Source organism: Rhagoletis pomonella, unplaced genomic scaffold (genome assembly GCF_013731165.1).
Source record: "Rhagoletis pomonella isolate Grant_MI unplaced genomic scaffold, Rhpom_1.0 Rhpom_scaffold_00001, whole genome shotgun sequence".
Taxonomy (NCBI): domain Eukaryota; kingdom Metazoa; phylum Arthropoda; class Insecta; order Diptera; family Tephritidae; genus Rhagoletis; species Rhagoletis pomonella.
The window spans coordinates 93,996,897-94,015,244 of NW_023458555.1; the positions used below are offsets into that span (position 1 = coordinate 93,996,897).

Here is an 18,348-nt window from a genome sequence, read left to right on the forward strand (position 1 = left end):
CCAAGGCTCGATTGGTAAATTTTTTCTTATTCTGTGTAACTATTTGAAGGCCATACAATATATTATACTTAGTGTATGTTATGATATACCGACTTATATATAAACTACCTCTATTTTAAAATGCATATGTGTCAGATGAAAGAAACAAAAGCGGCTAAAAAAATGTCAAAGTGTTATAGAAGGAAAGTCGGTAGAAGGAAAATTCTTAACTTTCCGTGAATTATACGAGGTGACCAAAGTTGCCGATCAACTGTCGTTGATTAGAGAAATCGCCGCGTCGTGTACACCACCCCGCGAGGAACAAATCTCGGCAAAGGCACACGTTTTTCTTCAAGTCCCACCTTGCGACGCGGAGACCTTTTATGGTGGTTACGAGGAATGGCCCGCGTTTCACGTAATTCAACCACCCGAAGCTTTCCCGTGCTCAGAAATTGAATTACCTCCGATACAAAGCCCAAGGAAAAGCCGGTTCCATCGTCAAGTAATACCAGCCCAGCGATGATAACTTCGATCTGGCCTGAGAAGCTTTATGGTGACGATACGAAAACAAACGCATCCTGGTTGACAACCATATTAAAATTTTAATGACCTTGCCCACTATTCAATCAGAAAATAGCAAGCAACTTCAAAGGCTCCAATCATCAATCAACAACTGTCTGTCAGTTCCTAATGCGCAAGACGTTCAGACAGTTGGGATCCCATATTGGTGTACATATGCTCATCAAGGTTGCCGGAAACCACACTGTCACTTTGGAATCAATCTCTCTCTTCATGGAAAGATTAGCTCTCATGGCCACAAACGAATGATTTTCTTACTTCAAGATACGAAGTAGTCGAAAGGTTGAACAGGCTTCATCTAAGCCAAAATAAACAAGAACCAGTCGCTCATCAAAATGCTGCGCAAAACAGATTCTATAACAGGACTCAAACCTTTCTTGCAGAACCTAAGAGGGAAACTACTTGCTCTAACTGCAAGTGCCCTCGTCCTATTAGAGTCTGCCCACAATTTAAGCGAATATTGGTACCGAACCGAGTACAATTCGCAAACTAAACCAAGCTGTGCAAAATCTGTTTTGGTAATACTCACAGCACTAATGAGTGTCCGAGCAAGTGGTGATGAACACATAGCCAACAACGGTATTACTCCCTGCTGCACATGAATTCCAAACTACAATCTCGACGCTCTAGTGTGCGAGCGAATGAAACCGCCACACAACACACTACTGTCCAGTCGACATCTCCCACTTGACAAGCGCAGTCAAGCTCCAACTCCAGCGAGCAACCGTGCTGTTCAAATCAAGCACAAATACAATCATTGGCCACAGACAATGATGGCGAAATTCTCCTTCCAACTGCCATGGTCGAAGGATAACACGAGGGAGAATTGTTTCAACTTAGAGCCTTGATTGATCAAGGCTCACAAAGAACTTTCATTTCCTCAAAAGTTCAGAAACGGTTGAAAGTACCATTCGAACATTCCAAGTTCGAAATTTAGGGCATGGGCGGACACCTCGTATAAAGCTCCTCAAAACTTTGTCCACTTTCATTGGTTGCAAGCCATGCAACGGATAAATACACGTGTTACCTCAACTCATGAGGCACATGCCGACATTAGCCGTGAAAACCGGCAGCGATTCAAGCTCCTTGAACTTTGCTGACCCAAGTTGCCACATACCAGCTCACTGATATGTATTGTAATCGGCAGCGATATATTTCCACAAATGTTGCTGGAAGGTATACTAAAGGTTTGCGCAAAAAATATTTTCCTGGTCCAACAACCGAAAAAGTGGTGTCATTCTCGATTAGGGTGGCGAGATTTTTTTTCGTGGATATAAATACATCTGCGATTTTCAACGGCGAAAATTAAGTACTTTTAAGTACATTTTTAGTCTTGTGTAAAAAATAAAATATTTAATTTTTTACAAAATGTATATATTTAAAAAATCCATTTGATGGTAAAAAATAAATTTTTAGCATCGCGATGCAATACTTATAGCATAAATTACTTATGAATGAAGATTTGCATAATAAACAAAACTTAGCAATTCAAACAAAGTTTTTCTATATTTTATATTCAATATTTATCACTTTTTTTATATCATTCACTGGTTCAATTCCAGCCTCACTTTTTACTAGGAATCGTATTTTGACACATATGCTATGCGTACGCACACGCCCGAAACACATTCAACTTGCACTCATTGGTCGTTCACACGTGTGTGCATTAGTGGAAAACAAACTCTGCTCACAGCAAAGTGTGTGTTGTTTGTTATTAAAACTAATTGGTTATTAAAACTAAGTGGTTTAAAAAAAAAGCGCGAATTCTGAAAAAAAATCGCCAAAAATCGCCAATTGTTTTTTTAAATAAAATTCATGCAATCGATTTAAAAAACCTTTTATTTTAAAAATGAGATCTTGTTATATAGTTTTTAAAACCAAAAACTAATATAATACCTTCAGAGGGTAATAATAAATAACAAAAATCACTTATATAATAATGATGTACAAACAATTTTCTTTAAAAATAAGCATACTTTTTAAAAATATTTGTTTCAACACATTTTGCAATACGACTGCGAAATTATTAAATTTATTATAACTCATAATAATTGATTAATCGCACAATCCGCTTTTAAGAGCTCGGCGCTAAAAATTAAATAAAAACCTATACTAAGGCGAGATCCGCTATTTCCACATTTTCTTCAAAATCACCTATATAAACATACTGTTTGATATTGGAAACGTCTTGCAGCAGAAACTATTAGCCTTCATATTACACTTTATTCGAACTATTGAATTGAGGCTTTCCAACCTCATCCTATTTCGAATCTTAGTTTTTGTTGAATTCATTACGGAAAAAACGCGCTCAACAAAGCATGTAAGTGCGGCAAGTATAATAATAACATTTTTTTGCCTGTTGCCATCGGCGTAGCCAGAATGAAATTTAGGGGGGGGGCTCGACCCTATTAAGCTGGCATTCCAGGGTATTATTTTATATATATATAAGGAAAATTTGAAAGTTAGGGGGGGCTCAAGCACCCCCTGCCCCTACCTGGCTACGCCCATGCCTGTTGCAGTTTTCACTCCGTAAGCAATTATCCAAAATTCGTCAGAGTCGGATGGAATGGTTCTGAGAAAAGTTAATCCATGGGAAAGTTAAAAGATTTAAATATTCAGTTTCCGCTGCTTTTATTTTTTTCAAAGTCAAAGGTCCCTGAAACTCGCCCTGTTGTGATTCACACACTTTTCTGGTGACAAAATCAAAGCTTTTTAAAAGTATTTAATTGACTAGGTAACACTGGTCTACAAATTTCAACTTTTTTTCTGCGAATAAGACGGGACCTGGTGTTTCTGAACGGATTTTTCGTGCTGAACAGGAATCCGGGGTCAAAAATGTCCCATCACGTCACGTTTTCGAGAAAAAAGGGGTTGAAACCCCTAAAAACAGCGTTTTTGGCCATTTTCGAAAAATTATAGAGCTGAACCCTGACGTGGTACAAATTTTGCATATATCAGAAATTAAAGGCTAAACCGTGCCCTTTCGAATGAGCCCTATGCCGAATTGATCGCGTGCACCCTTAAAGCAGGGGGTGTATTTGTGTTTAGGGGTGCAGGAAAAATTGATCACAGAAAGAATTTAATCTTAAACGATCATAGAAAATTAATAATGCCAAGGTTTTAACTATATTAAAAGTCGCTGATTACGAATCTGCAGTTAGATTTTAAAAATTTAAGAAATTTATATGGTCGTTTAAGATGAAATTCTTTCTGCGATCAATTTTCCCTGGACTCCTAGACACAAATACACCCCCTGATCTAAGGGTGCATGCGATTAATTCGGCATAGGGCTCATTCGAAAGGGCACGATTTAGCCTTTAATTTCTGACATATACAAAGTTTGTAGCACGTCAGGGTTCAGCTCTACAATTTTTCGAAAATGTCCAAAAACGCTGTTTTTAGGGGTTTCAACCCCTTTTTTCTCGAAAACGTGACGTGATGGGAAGTTTTGGACCCCAGATTCGTGTTCAGCACGAAAAATCCGTTCGGAAACACCAGGTCCCGTCTTATTCGCAAAACCCTTGTAGACCAGTGTAATCGTTTCAAAAGTTCTTCGATTAGCATGATTAAACATTTTTGGCAGTCTTTTAATATGCTTGTTAAGTTAAGTTCATTAGCCTCTTCTGTAAAATTATCGTGGAAAACTAAGTTTTGTATAGTTTTATACTTGGAAAAAATTTATTTGTAGGGAAAAAATCGCCAATGGCGATTTCCTAAATTTTTTTCGCGCAAATATGCAAATTGGGGCGAAATCGCCAAATCTGGACACTCCGGTAGGCAGCCATGCGCGCTCGGTACTTATATTTTCGGAGTTGACGTTGGTCAACTACCAAACTGCTGCGACCAAGGATTGCGCCCACGGCCATCGTAATGTGGTTAAGCGGCGGCTTAAACACAGGGTTTCAAAGATTAATTTTTATTTCAATGAATAAAGCTAAGTACGGCCCTTTTAAGAAAACGGCCAAGAAATAAATTTATATTATTTCGTGTGTGTGATTAGCAGTGTCCAAGGTGTTTTGACATCTGATATTTTACAGCCTGCCGTCTCACTTTTTCTTTACGAAATAATGGAACGTGCATATTTTTCTGCTGAAAACAAGGAAGCCTAGTGCTCTTTACAAAGAAAAACTTTAGAAAGCTATGGTAGAAAGCATAGCAAATTTCTTTAGAACTCCGTACTGCTTAAGAAAATTGGGTTCAATAAAATTAGGGGCGTTTTTTTTATTCGTCCAACTAAAGAAATATTTACAAATAATAACATAAAAAGAGGTTTGGTTTTTATTAACTCCTAACTTCAATTGCATTTCTGCGCGGCGCAGATCATTCTTATTTGAGAATATCAAGCAGCACTTGATTGTCTATTGTAAATTTTCAATCCTTGAAATAAACTGAATAAAAGACAAAACGCTACACTGTACTTGCATATATTTTTGTTGTTGTTTTTCGAACATACTTGTGAGCATATTTACTAATGTTTTAGTGCTTATCTAAGTGTTCAAATTGCTTTTTTATTGATTATTTTCTTCGGCCCTGATTATGATAATACTCATACGACGAATTTTGTCAATGGTGTAGGAAGAGCGCTGAAATTTGTTATTCGTCAAGAATAATGTGATATAAATTTCAGCATGGTCCATTTAAGACAGTGATTTTATAGCTATAGCAAAGTAACATTTATGTCAAATAATATGCTTCACTAAAAGGCTTACTTTATCCAAGAAGTAGATATGTATATATGTATTTATTTCTCCATATTCAGCTATGACATTTTATGTATTACTAAACTATTTTGCGGGTGTAAAATTTTAGAACAAGTCGTTTAGCGGTCCTGAAATGACTCATTTCACTGAGTTAGAAGAAAGTCAAGCATCCTTGTATACAACATGGCAGCGGTTGTATAAGACCCTTAGTCCCGCAAATCAAGTTGCATATTCCTACAAACTATAATTACAGTATTGAAAACTAATTTACCAAAGTGAACGTCTAGATTTACTAAAAGTGATTTTAATCAGCAACATGCAAACATGGTCCATTATTCAAATCCAATGTCCGTTAATAAATTTTTATATTATATGCATAATGAACGTACCTCCGACAGCTTCACAATAAAGTATTACAAAATCACCCTCGTTGTAAGGTCCAACTACGGTAGAGCGCTTAGCACCCTTTTCGTCTAGAATGATGACCTCCTTAGGCAAAGCTATGTAAAGAGCGACTCGTTTTTATTCAAATAAAATCAGAACAGCCATATACATTAGATTTTAATTATATATCTTACCTATTACCGTCAATACGATTCGACAATTATGCGTTTGTGACTTCTCAAAATCTATCCGACATCTATACGCTCCAGTATCAGACACTTGACTATTGCGAATAGTTAACTTCCACGGCCCCTTATCAAGTGTAAGATGGGCTCTGTCTCCAAAAGCGGTTTCATCTGACCATCGCCTTGCAACTTTTGATATTCCAGCTCGAATGTCAACGCTGTTAGCAATTGAAAGAAAATCATTTTTATATATGCATTTAGGGATGTTCATTTATTCGATTTTTAAAATCCCGCGATTTTCGGGATCTTGTTATTCCAAGCCCGGAATCCCAGGATTAGTCCCGGGATTTAGATATTCAATATTTTTCAACAACTTAACTCGACAATATTTCATCAATATTGTTTGAGAAGCTTTCCTCCATATAACACTGTACGGCAAAATGAACTTCTTTTCTAGGTATTTGACCAAACTAATTTTTCTTAAGAGATTGAGTCATAGGTAAAACAGGGATTTGTCCGTTTTCCGAAGTTAGCCTTCGAATTTCGAAATAGGATCTTTGGTAAAAAAGTATATTTAATTATTGCATGTAAATAACTAAAAACCTAAAAATATAGACGTAGTCCTCCTTTTGCTCGTATTTAAATGGCATATAACTTTTTTTGTGCAAACTTATATTACAGGTGATATAAGGGGTCAAAATTAAGGTCTCCGAAAAAATTAAATTCCTTATATTGCAAAATATTTTGAACTGATTTTTATCGTTGTAAGGGCGGTTGAACCTTATTTCTTCCGATATGCATATTTGTATACTTCATATTAGAGGTATACGCCGCCGCCGCCGATTTTTGTCATTCCACACGCGCCGCCGCCGAGTTATGAAAATATCGGCGCAGCGACAGCGGCGCGGCGTTCGGCGCCTAAGGATTGAGTACAAAATTTTCATGATGTATGTACATTGAAATACATCGTTTGAAGGAACTAAATACTACTCGTTAAAAAACACAATTTTACGAAATGAAAATTACTCTTTTAAAGGAATTCTTGATTGCATAATTTGGGCCACTGGACAAGAATATGATCTCCTTTATTTTTCCAAAACGAGCGTAACTCAGAAAAAACATAGGTAACATATTTTTCGATCGAAAGCCTTTATTACAGTTAAATTTTTTCCGCAGTAGACAACTCTTTCCAATACTACAACAACAAGAAAGTTATAACACATCAAATACTTTAACGCCAATATCTCAGAAAGCAGTTTTAACCGAAGCAGCTTCTGTTCATCTAACCCATTCCATCTAACTCCTCAATTATTAGAGATAAAACAAAGACAAGTTGATTTTCCTGAGTAATTTTTTAGTTTTTTTTTAATTTTAAACAGACTTTAAATAAAGAGCAAACACTGTTTTTTGCTAATTTTTACATTCGTAAGTTATTTTATTCTGGGGTCCCACATACGTATACAAGTACTAGGTGGCTGTGTGAAAATTACGGTAGCATTCCTTAATGGTGGCCAAACCCCAGGAAGGTTTTGCACGCATCGCAACGTTTGCAACAAAGGGTTAAAGTTCCCCCTTTTTGGTAAAAATTAGTATTATTTTTCATTACATTCGGTTCTCCTTAGAAAAAGTTGGCGCTTAATATTTTAGTGGACATTTTAACCATCTATAAGCCATTTTTTCAAACAGTGGGTAAAAAAGACCCGTTCTGGTTCGAGTTGATGGGTTTAACTTTTGGGAAAAGTAGACCAACCTTGTTTTCAATATGTAATCCGCAAAAAATCGTAAGAACTCCGTAATTTAACATAACGGTTGATAAGATAATTGCAAACATTTTTTGGTAGCGACATAGTTTATCCCAATAACCTAACTTTTAAAATTTTTTATTTCTTTAAATTTAAATAATACATACGGATCTGTTCTGCGGAAAAAAATTATCAATTGATAAAAAATAACCCAGTTGTAGTTAGCTTTTTTGCGGGATTTCTATAAAATATATAACTTGTAGTTAACTACAAAAAGCTAGCTTGAAACTAGTTGACAAGTAATGCAGAAGTAATGAAGGAGATTATTTTCTTTAATCGCGTTTGAACAAACGCGCTGAGGACAACTAAAATGAAGATCGAAATTTCATATTATCATTTTGAATTTATGTCTGACAGAGTTCGAATATGGGACCACCTACAGCAGAATATGAAAACAAATATGAAATGTAATAAAGTAAATAAAAATTAAAAAATAAAATAGAATAAAATAAAAATATTTTGTTTTTCCTGTTGATATTTTATGTCCAAAAGTAGGTAGTTACAAATTAGTTACATCTAATGCAGAGGTAAACCACCCTAGACTATTTCGCGTCCATCGCCATGGAAATATAGTTTAGCTTTCGTCAAAGAAAATATACAGATAATAAGTGACTTTTAGCTCCTTCCTAATCAACTTAAAGTTAGCTTATAGTTAGATACATTTCCTGCAGGGTGTAGAGAACATACAGAGCCATTTGTGTATGTATGTATATACCTCAGCCGTTCTTCTGTTCGTCCATCGTAATTTAAATTTAAAACTAGTTCAATGAATAAATTACATAGAATTATAATCTGAATTGGCATGGTGAACGGCATGGCATGGCCTAACGCTGACGAGATGACATGATAAGATGAGTAGCTTCATGGCTCTTTGGAATCTACCTCATGGGCAATAGCGCCGGCGTTTCCAGACGAGCCGGCGTCGCCGATTCTTTTTGAAGTTGACCACGCCGCCGCCGCCAGGCGTGTCGGCGTAAACCTCTACTTCATATATAAAATTTTTAGAAAAAACACATTTAAATTAAAAAATACCTTTTATTTATAAAAAAAAATATTTTAATCAAAAAAATCACTAACAGTTTTTTAAAACATTGGTGTCGTTGTAAAGACGATTGAATTCCCCTTTTTATGATATATATATTTGTATACTCCGTATATAAAAATTTTAGAAAAAACACATTTAAAGAAAAAATACCTATTTTATAAAAAAATTTACAAAAAAATTACTAACCGATTTTTAAAAGGTTGGTAGCGTTGTAAAGGTGATTAAACGCCCTTTCTTCTGAAATGCATATTTGTATACTTCGTATATGAAAACTTGAGACAAACCGCATTTAAAAAAATAACAAAAAAATTACCAAACGATTTTTAAACAATTGGTCCCATTGTAAAGGCGATTAAACTCCCTTTCTTATGATATACATATTTGTAAACTTCGTATATAAAAATTTGAGAAAGACACTTAAAGGAAAAAGTACCAAGTTTTTGTTATACAAAATATTTTAAACAAAAAAAATTCTAATTAGTTATACAATTGAATACTTTATTTAAATAAAACAGAAAATTACCCTTAATTTGTATATAATATTACAAAACCGAAGTAAGAGGTCTAAAGAAAAAGTCACTTTTGATATTAAATCACAACAAAACCAAAGGGGACGTTAATAACATGGTTTAACGCTTAGCAGAATATTCACTTAAGCGGCAAACGAATAGATGTCCTTTACCGTTATTTTATAATATCCTAGATGTGGCTGCCTTTGATACGTATGTACATAATTTACGTGGAGACAACCCACACCAGAAGGCTTCTACAAACCGACGTATAATGTTCCTTCCTGAACTTAGTGACCACCTAGTGAAACCTGAAATAGAAGTGGGAACTATTAATCAATGGCTGAGTGGAAGATCGACCTATATCAGCAGCCAGTTCGAAAACGCTCTATCTCAGAAAACTTTTAAATAACGCCCTTCTTCATAATTTGATTGAAGAACGCCCTATTTAAGAATTTTATTGAAAAATACCCTATCTCAGGATTTTGTTTGAAGAACACCCTATCTCAAACGAAAATACATTGAAAATGTGGGGAGATAGGGCGTTTTTGAATCAGTAGCTGAGATAGGGCGTTCTTCAATAAAATTCTGAGATAGAGAGATAAGAAAGAAAAGCATGGGGTCAGGACTTGTAAGAGTAGCGCCACATGTGTACACGTCGATGTTCTGGGTAATTTACGTACCCCGCGGGAGTTACGAAGCTAGAAAGAGCGCGAGTCACTCCAAGACATTTTTTTTCAACTTGAAATGGCTTTGACCCCATGCGCCTAATTAAGGGTTAATTTGAAGTTCTCCCGGAAGTCCCTCATTTCGGCTTCGAGCAGTTGCACGCATGTTGGGTTCTCTCCCCTGGCGGTAGCACTTTCGCTTGTGTCACGCTTTTCGTCTTTAATGTTTGCGGAAAATCTTGACCCGCCGAATCCGTGGTTTGTTCGGTGGCCACGGCGTACTCTCAAATGGCGGTCGCCATGGTCGAATGCTTTGTGGCTCATCTCGAGCAGCTGGATGGAGTTTTCGGCGACTCATCACTGCGGCATAACTGAAGCGACTGAACCTTAAAATCTTAAAGGAGAAGATGGAGAGCGGATATTGATTTTGTCGCGGCGGGCTACGGTCGCTGGTCGGTTGCTTATGTGCTGAATGGCTTTAGGCCCCGAAGGGGTACGTGCGCTAGCTATTTGTCGGGCCGCTCGGGGTTGACTAGTTTTACCGTATTTGTAGATATGAATTTGGTGATTGTGTATGGACTTGAGGATTTCGGCGCAAGTTTCTGTGCGTAGTTGTCGACAGCAGAGGAGAGTGGGTTATCTCGCTTCATGATTTTCTCTACCACTTTAGGTTTCCATGTCCTTATGCGTAGATTTGGCTGAAGCGGTGAGGCGCCCCTTTTTCTCTGCCCATACCTCGGTGATGGCTGGAGGTACTGTGGGGTGCTCCTCAGGTACTGCCCCTTCGGAGCGTATCTGCAGTGGCATCGCCGAATTGCGCCCAAAGTTTATCTCCGCGACGGAAGCTTGCGTGGATTTGTGCTGAGCCGTGTTCATAGCGAAGGCGACCTGGAGAAGCTCCTGGTCGCAGGAGCGGTGGTCTCTTTTTGAACGTTGAGCTATCATGGTTTTAACCACCCGGGGTTTCGTGAGTGGCGTATACTGCGGTGAATTAATGCTCTATGCGGTGTTCGCTAAGGAATGCTATCGCCTTGGCCACGAATTGCTTCTCGTTGTAGCTGAGAAGAATCACAGTCAAACCGGTAAATAATTCTATCCTGGAGCGCTTTAATGACGTTTGCGTGGTCGGCTGGCGTACCAACACTCGCCGGTGATGGTCTCCACGGTGTGGAGCGTGTTGGCTCTGTCATCGGTTGTTGCTAGTAGGCATCGCAAGAGTGCGTCCACCACTAAGTTAAGCGCTCCCTTCCGGTACTTAATGTCAAAATTCTATTGCTGGAGTTCGAGCGCTCATCTCGCGAGTCGTCCGGATCAGTGTGACAGCGGGCTTTTGAAAAATTGTAGCAGAAAAGAGACTTAAAATGTATCAATATTTATCGCTTTTTTTTCAATTAAGTATCAACGCATCAACATGGAATAAAATCAATAATTGTTATTAAAAACAATTTTCCCAAACAGGTTAGCATTGCACGAGCAAGTTGAAATTATTTCCCGAAAGCGATTTGCGTAATTTCAGTTGCAGTTACACCTTGCAATTTTTATTGCCGAAAGTGATTTCTTCAAATCTACAAAAAGGACTTTCTGACTGTTTACACGGGAAAGTAGACTACCGATTTCGCATTTTGACAGCAAAATACGTAGATAAAGAGCCAGCATTATCGCGTTTAACCACACCTTTAGTCTGGTAAACTATGTTTATCAACAGCTGATTGGTAGCTTTTTGCCTAAAAAAAAAAAAAAAAATTTTAACAAAAAATTTAAGGAATTTTATGTACTGAAATGCGTTATGCCTTTTGGCAGCGGGCGAATTCAAAATTGCATGAATATCGTACAGCTGATTGCAGTTTACCAACTACCAGAAAAATTATCAAGCTTCCACCAGGATAATTCGGTAACCAGTAAACCGATACTAAAATAATTTTACACAAACAAAATACATGGGGGAAAGTTTACCGCAAAACTCGGCAAACACCGATGGCTTACCAACTGTCATTTGTACGAGCAGTATGATTGCAAGTTTTTGTGTGTGGGCACTTTGATGTCTTGATATGTATAAGCATTTACCTCCTTCCCGAACACCGAGTTACCGAGTACCAATCCCTAATTTTTGTAATTGAACATAGCGAAAATAAAAAAATGCAACGCTATGATACTGTTCGTTTATTCACATTTTGACGTTTTTCGTCATGGACCATGAATTACAATGCATGAAAGGGTCGTTCAGTGAACGCATACAAATTTAAAGATGCATACAAATTTGCAGATTTTTTTCTTCTGTATTGGGAAAAGTATCAAAATTGAAAAAAAGTATCTCTCCAAAATTCATCGAAAAATTTACCACTTTTGATCAACTTGGATCAAAACGCTCACACTGGTCTGGATGGGCGCTGCAGCGAGCATAGCTACTTCAACGAGTGGCGGTCGGTGATCACTATGAAGTGATGGCACTCTTGTTCGGTGGCTGAGTAACGCTTCTCCGGGTCGTTTTTGCTTCGGCTAGCGTACGCTACGACTCTATTGTGGTCGGAGTGGCGTTGAAACAGGACAACTCCGGGTCCTTCTCCGCTGACGTCGGTTTGGAGGAAGAAGGGGCGGTTGAAGTCGGGGAAGCAGAGTACTAGCGCGCTCGTGAGCTTCTTCTTCAACGCAAGGAATGCATTTGCTTGTTATGCAACCCATACCCAAGTCTGGTATTTCTTCAGTAGTTGGTTGAGCGGTGCTGCAAGCGTGGAGAAATAGGCGACAAATCGATAATACCATGACGAGAGGCCGTGGAATCGGCGAAGCTTTCGAATGTTCTGAGGTGCTAGCATCTATCGTACGGCGGATATCTTTTCAGGATCAGTGTGTATGCCCACGGAGCTAACGACGTGGCCAAGGTAATACAGCTTCTGCTGCATAAAGCTACATTTGTCGAACTTCAACTGCATCCTATTCCTCTGGAGTCGTTCGAATACTTCGCGTAGGTTGCTCACGTACACGTCGAAGGACGATGATATCGTGAATGTACGCAAATACCTTCGGCTGGGGTTCTGAAACAAGGATCATGTCCAGAGCGCGCTGTAATGCAGCTGGAGCGGAGTGTAGCCGAACGGCATGCCCTTCCACTGGAACAGCCCTCTCCCAGGGACGGTGAAGGCGGTCTAAGGCCCCGATTCTTTGGCAGGTTATCTGCCAGTAGCCACTTCGCAAATCAATCGTAGATACGTACTTCGCTTCTCTGAGCTGGTCGAGGATTGCTCCTATCTGAGGCAGTGGGTATGCGTCGTAAATGCGTTACAGGTGGTCTTCTCCGCGCATAGTCGGGTGTTCGCGTATCAGCGTTTTGCAGCGCCAGGATGTAATCTTTGGCCTCCCTCGGCTTTGTTGGCGTCACTGCCGGACGGCATCTTCCAGCTGGCTCATGTGTCGCCTTGAAGGAAAGAACCGCCGCGGTCGGGCTTGTTGATTTTTTCTACATGCGCCTTCCGAGCTGGGTATCTTCTCGAACGCTATTTATGAGGTATGTTTTGTCGAAGGCTGATGTGAGCTCAGCCGATCCAGAGTCCAGCGAAAGTCCCACTAACCCCCACCAAAAAAAACACAATATTTTCGTGAGTTTAATTCGAGTACACACACACACACTCGACGCTATGAGTAGAGTTTTTTATTTGTTTTATTTTTCTAGCACAAAGCATTGAAAGTCGGAAAGTTTGGGACTTGCCTTTCGGCTCACCGCACTAAACCCACCCCTGCTAAGATTCCCTCGCACCGTGGAACTACCGTTAGGTATTATTTCGCGGAGGGGGAGCGGCCTATTGCCTTTCTATAAAAACCTGCGGATTTGTTCCGCTCGACGAGATTTAGTTAAAATGGTGTTTGCCATATTGCAAACAACGGACCAGTTTTCTTCTGACTCAAGCATAGTGTCCACTAGGTTTTCAACCGTAAGTGGCCTCCCCACCTTCATGCTCGAGTCATCCCTTTCGATTGCAAACGTCGGACATACGAAAAAATAGTGTTCAGTGTCTTCAATAACGTAATTTGCACAGAAGGTGCAGTAAGGATCGTCTTCGTGTTTGAATTTATACAAGCAAGATTTAAAACAACCATGTCCCGTCAGTATTTGGTTAAGTGGAGGTCCACTTCACCGTGCCGTCTTTCTAGTCAGCTTTGTAAAGAAGGAATTAGGCGCTATGTCCAACGTCCCTTACCTGAAGTGCTCCATCGACTCTGCCACGTCTGCAAACAATTTTGCTTCGCCGCGTCACGACTTGTCTTATTCGCTGTTGTTTCAGACACCTCTCTTTCCAAAATGCTAATTGCGCAGAGCCCAGATATTTATTACAAGCGCTGCTTCCTCAGATCCTGCCTCTCGTGGTTATGAAGCTTTCTCGAGCGCAACTGACCACATAGGTACACCATAGAGGAGATTACTTCGCACCACTCCTGCGTACAGCTGTCTGATTTTTTGTCTACATCCCCTGCTTTCTCTACAGCATATTCTACGTGTGTCTTAAATGTCAGTCTAGCATCGAACATAATTCCTAGGTATTTAAGGGCAGATTTTGAGACGATCTCATGTCTCCCCACTCTAATGGTGACTGCTTCGCGCACTTTTCTACTGCTTATTAGCACTGCCTCGTTTTTTGTCGCGCTAACTCAAGGCCGCTTCCGCCAACCATGTCTGGATTTTAGAATTTGTGAGGGCTGCCTTATGTTTCATCCCCGTTATATACGACTAAAACAGCAATATCGTCTGCAAAGCCAATAGTTTTCGCACCTTTGGGTATTTCCAGTCGCAGAATGCCATCGTATATTACGTTCCAAAGTAACGGGCCCAAAACAGATCTTTGAGGCACTCTACCAGTAATTTGGTATTCCTTGACCCCTTCGTTCGTATCGTAGAGAAATATCCTATCTGCCAGGTAACTGTTTACGATTTTCCGCAGATATGTTTTAACGTCTAGTGTAACTAGCAAGCAGTATTACTTTTATTTCTTTGTATTCCTTTGTTTCCCCCTCCCACCTCACTCCACTGATCGCCTCTTCTGCCAACTGCTTCACTAGCATGGCCGCATCCACTGTAGATCGTCTCCTTCTTAAACCAAACTGCGTCTTTGGGAGGTTCCCACCCTCCTCGACTTCTGTTATCAGCCTGTAGCCTAATATTCGCTCAAATAGTTTCCCGGATGTGTCCAGCATGCAAGAATGATAGAATACAAGATTGCGCCAATGAGAGGGGATTTTTGAGCGTAATTTTTGCGTGACGTCATCTTGGTGCATTTGCGAGAGAGAAATGCCAAAACGCATATAAAAATATGTAAACAATGCAGAAAAATGTGTTAATTTTAATATTACATGGTCCAATTTTGCAGGAATCAATAAATATACAAATATTGATTAATTAGGAACACGTAGCAATAATTTTGAACATGTAGCCCTTTAGATAAGTACGATTTTTAGCACATGAAAAAAGGATGTATTAACAGTGTTTGCAATTTCATGGTGACCAAAAGGAAGGTGTGCAGCAAAGTGAATTTTTGGACTTGCCATTTTAAAAAGCCATGCAGAGTGCATATTTATATTTGTGGACGGTAGCCAACCACCATAAACTCCACAGCTGTTGACTCCACAGCTTTTATTTGATGACTTTTGTACCATTTCCGATAGGATGCATGAGTGTGGCTTTTTTGGAAGCAAATATTCTATGTCAGTAAAACATAATTTAACCTGAACTTTTAAATGTATAATAATTTGGGCACTGTTTTGTATTAGGTACGTAACAGCGCGGTAAGATGCCGCTTGAATTAGCGCCTGGCGACCTTAACCACTGGTGCATTACCTCATACCAGCACTAAAAGAATCAGGTACTAACAAAAATAAGTAGGTAGTGAAGTTTATGTATCTATTTACTGTAGAAACTGCTTTTGTATTGTATGTATGGAAATATACCTACTACAATTCACCAAGGAAAGGCCAACATAGTTCCGTGTAGAGGCTCATACCTCACACACATAGCACAAAGCTGGATTTGGTGTTTAATGCATGTCCTCGCCAGCAGAACTGCTTCCACTTTTTCGGCAGGTTTGCGTCCGTAGGAAACGAAAAAAAAAAACTTATATAGCACGCTTTCCTTTTGTTTTCACTATTACACTTTGCCACTGCACACTTCATTTTGCTTTTTAATGTCTCAATAATTGTTTAAAACCACGCAGAAATACTAACGCACAAATATTAAAATTGTTATTTGGTTTTTTCGTATGCTCACATTCAACAATTGCACCAAGCTGACGTCACGCACACAGCTCATTCTGTCAAAATCACAAAGAGCGGATTAGCGGTACCGCGATTGGCGCAATCTCTATTTCTCTCAATCGTGTCCAGCATGCATATTGGGCGATACGCTGTGGGATCCCCTGGTGGTTTTCTTAACTTTTTTTTTTTTAAATAACAAAATTTTATTTGGATTGGATTTGTGTTAAAAGTATAGGGTCTTTAACAAAAAAGTTCAGTTTTGTGATTAGACTGGGTTTTATAGGGCCAGAACCTTAGACCGCCTTCAGGCGGCTTTGGGAAAGAATTCCAAAGCAATTTGTTTTCATTCAGTGTACTACGTACGTTTATTAAACAAAAACAAGGGTGTATAACAAGAATTGGTAAAAAATAAACATAAGTGATATCTCCAATAGGTATTCAAAAAAGTTAAAAAAAATACCATACTTATGCGCGTAAAAAGACGATTATTTGTGGTGAAAATCGTAAAAGCAGTCCTTTTGCTGAGAAAGGCACAGGTTCAGATTACACTTTCGACATACAATTTGAGTTTCGGAGGTGCAACCAGGAAATTTACAAGTTTTTTTACCAGCGCGTGTTAAAAACTGTGGAAAATGCCCGCATCCATCGTAGCGAACGTCTTCAGGAGCTAGAAAAGTCTTTTTTCCTGTGCATTTCTTCTGAATAGTTTGGCGTGGGCGCCCTGGAGCTCTTGGTATCGAAGAACGTTACTGCGTGCAAAGTACGTATGCGATCTCTGCTCGAAAGTTTGGCAATTGGGATCGCCTATCATTAGTGTCGGTCTTGTTGATTCTTTTGAACAAAACATAGGCGTTTACCATGGCCAAGTCAAGAAAATGTATGAAAAGTCGATTTGTGTACTTTTGGCTCTTCACTGGAATTTTGTATCGACCAATGAGTCCATCCATAAGGTCGACACCGCCCATATGACTACTATATTCATGGATTACATTGGGGCAATCGACATCAACAAATTTTTTTTCAGAGCGAACAAAACGTGACACTTTGGGTTTTAGATTTGTTTCATTCCGGAATGGCTTTGTACCTACGTAGGTGGATGCGAGTCGTACAGCCTTATTTTCTGTCCAAACTGTTAAAGAGATATCAACTCCATAGGCCGAGTTGAATATTCTCGAGGTTGTGTCTTGATATCATTATCATTCGGCAGCTTGCAATTCGGAATGCGATTTGAACGAATGGTTCCCAAAGAATGAATTCCTCGTGATTTGAGATATGCTAAAAGTGGCAGTGACGTGTTGTAGTTTTCGAAATATATTATATGGTTTTTTAAATCTGGAACGTTTCGAGACAATCGAATGACGACGTTAGCTGATGCTCCAAGGTCTGGTGTGCCAGTCTGAACAACATTGTCTCCTGCGCCGCAATATACTTCGAAATTATAACAAAAACCAAAAGAATCACACAAAACGAACAGCTTTATCCCCCATTTATGTGCTCATCAACACATAAACATGGAGTCATTGGAACGGACAGAAACTTTTGATTGAAATGATTCACGATTGGTCGTATTTTATACAAAGGATCGTGATCGGCAGCATTTTTATCAGGCAACTTATCATTATCATTAAAGTGCAAAGTGCTCCTTATTTGTTCGAAGCGATTTCGTGACATTGTGTTCTGAATTTTTTGGAACGCATATTCGCCCCAGTATTAACGGACGCTTGGGTAGCGAAAAACTGGCATAAAAAATAAAATGCCAATGTATTGTCGGACTTCTAAATTGGTTGTTGAAAAGGAAGTCATGACATTTTTTTGAGTGCTATATAGATTCGTTTGCTCAACAATGTGGTCAATGATAACATCGCCCAAGAAGTATTCGAAGCACTTATAAGGCATGTCAAGGTTTTTAAGATCCCCTACTTCGCTTTTGACGTTGTCTTCAGGTTCACTGACATACTGCTCAGCAGGTGCTTTGCGTTTGCGGTTCTGTGATCTAGGAGTCGAAGAAGAGGGAGTAATAACTGTGCGCACGACGCGGGACTTCCACTTGAATTAACACAGATTTCAGATACCAGCATAGAATCTGACATATCTAACGTTGTATTAATCGCCTCATCAACTCCATCGTTGATAGGAAACTCTGCCTCGTAAACATCATCCTCCAAACCGTCTTCCAACTCTTCTTCTACGTCTGTATTATAATCGAATTCCATCATATCCAAAAATTTCGCAATCTCTTCATCATTGAGCGATGATAACT

The 18,348-nt window shown here is 39.1% G+C and overlaps 1 protein-coding gene across 1 annotated transcript in view; it reads right to left on the reverse strand.

Annotated features, from left to right (window-relative positions):
* LOC118734330 (titin-like) overlaps positions 1-18,348 on the reverse strand; it is a gene marked incomplete in the record, with an annotated part of 912,470 nt that overhangs the window by 265,290 nt on the left and 628,832 nt on the right. The window contains 2 exon segments of the mRNA XM_036464054.1: positions 5,648-5,758; positions 5,837-6,045. Of these exon segments, the coding sequence (XP_036319947.1) occupies positions 5,648-5,758; positions 5,837-6,045 (320 nt within the window).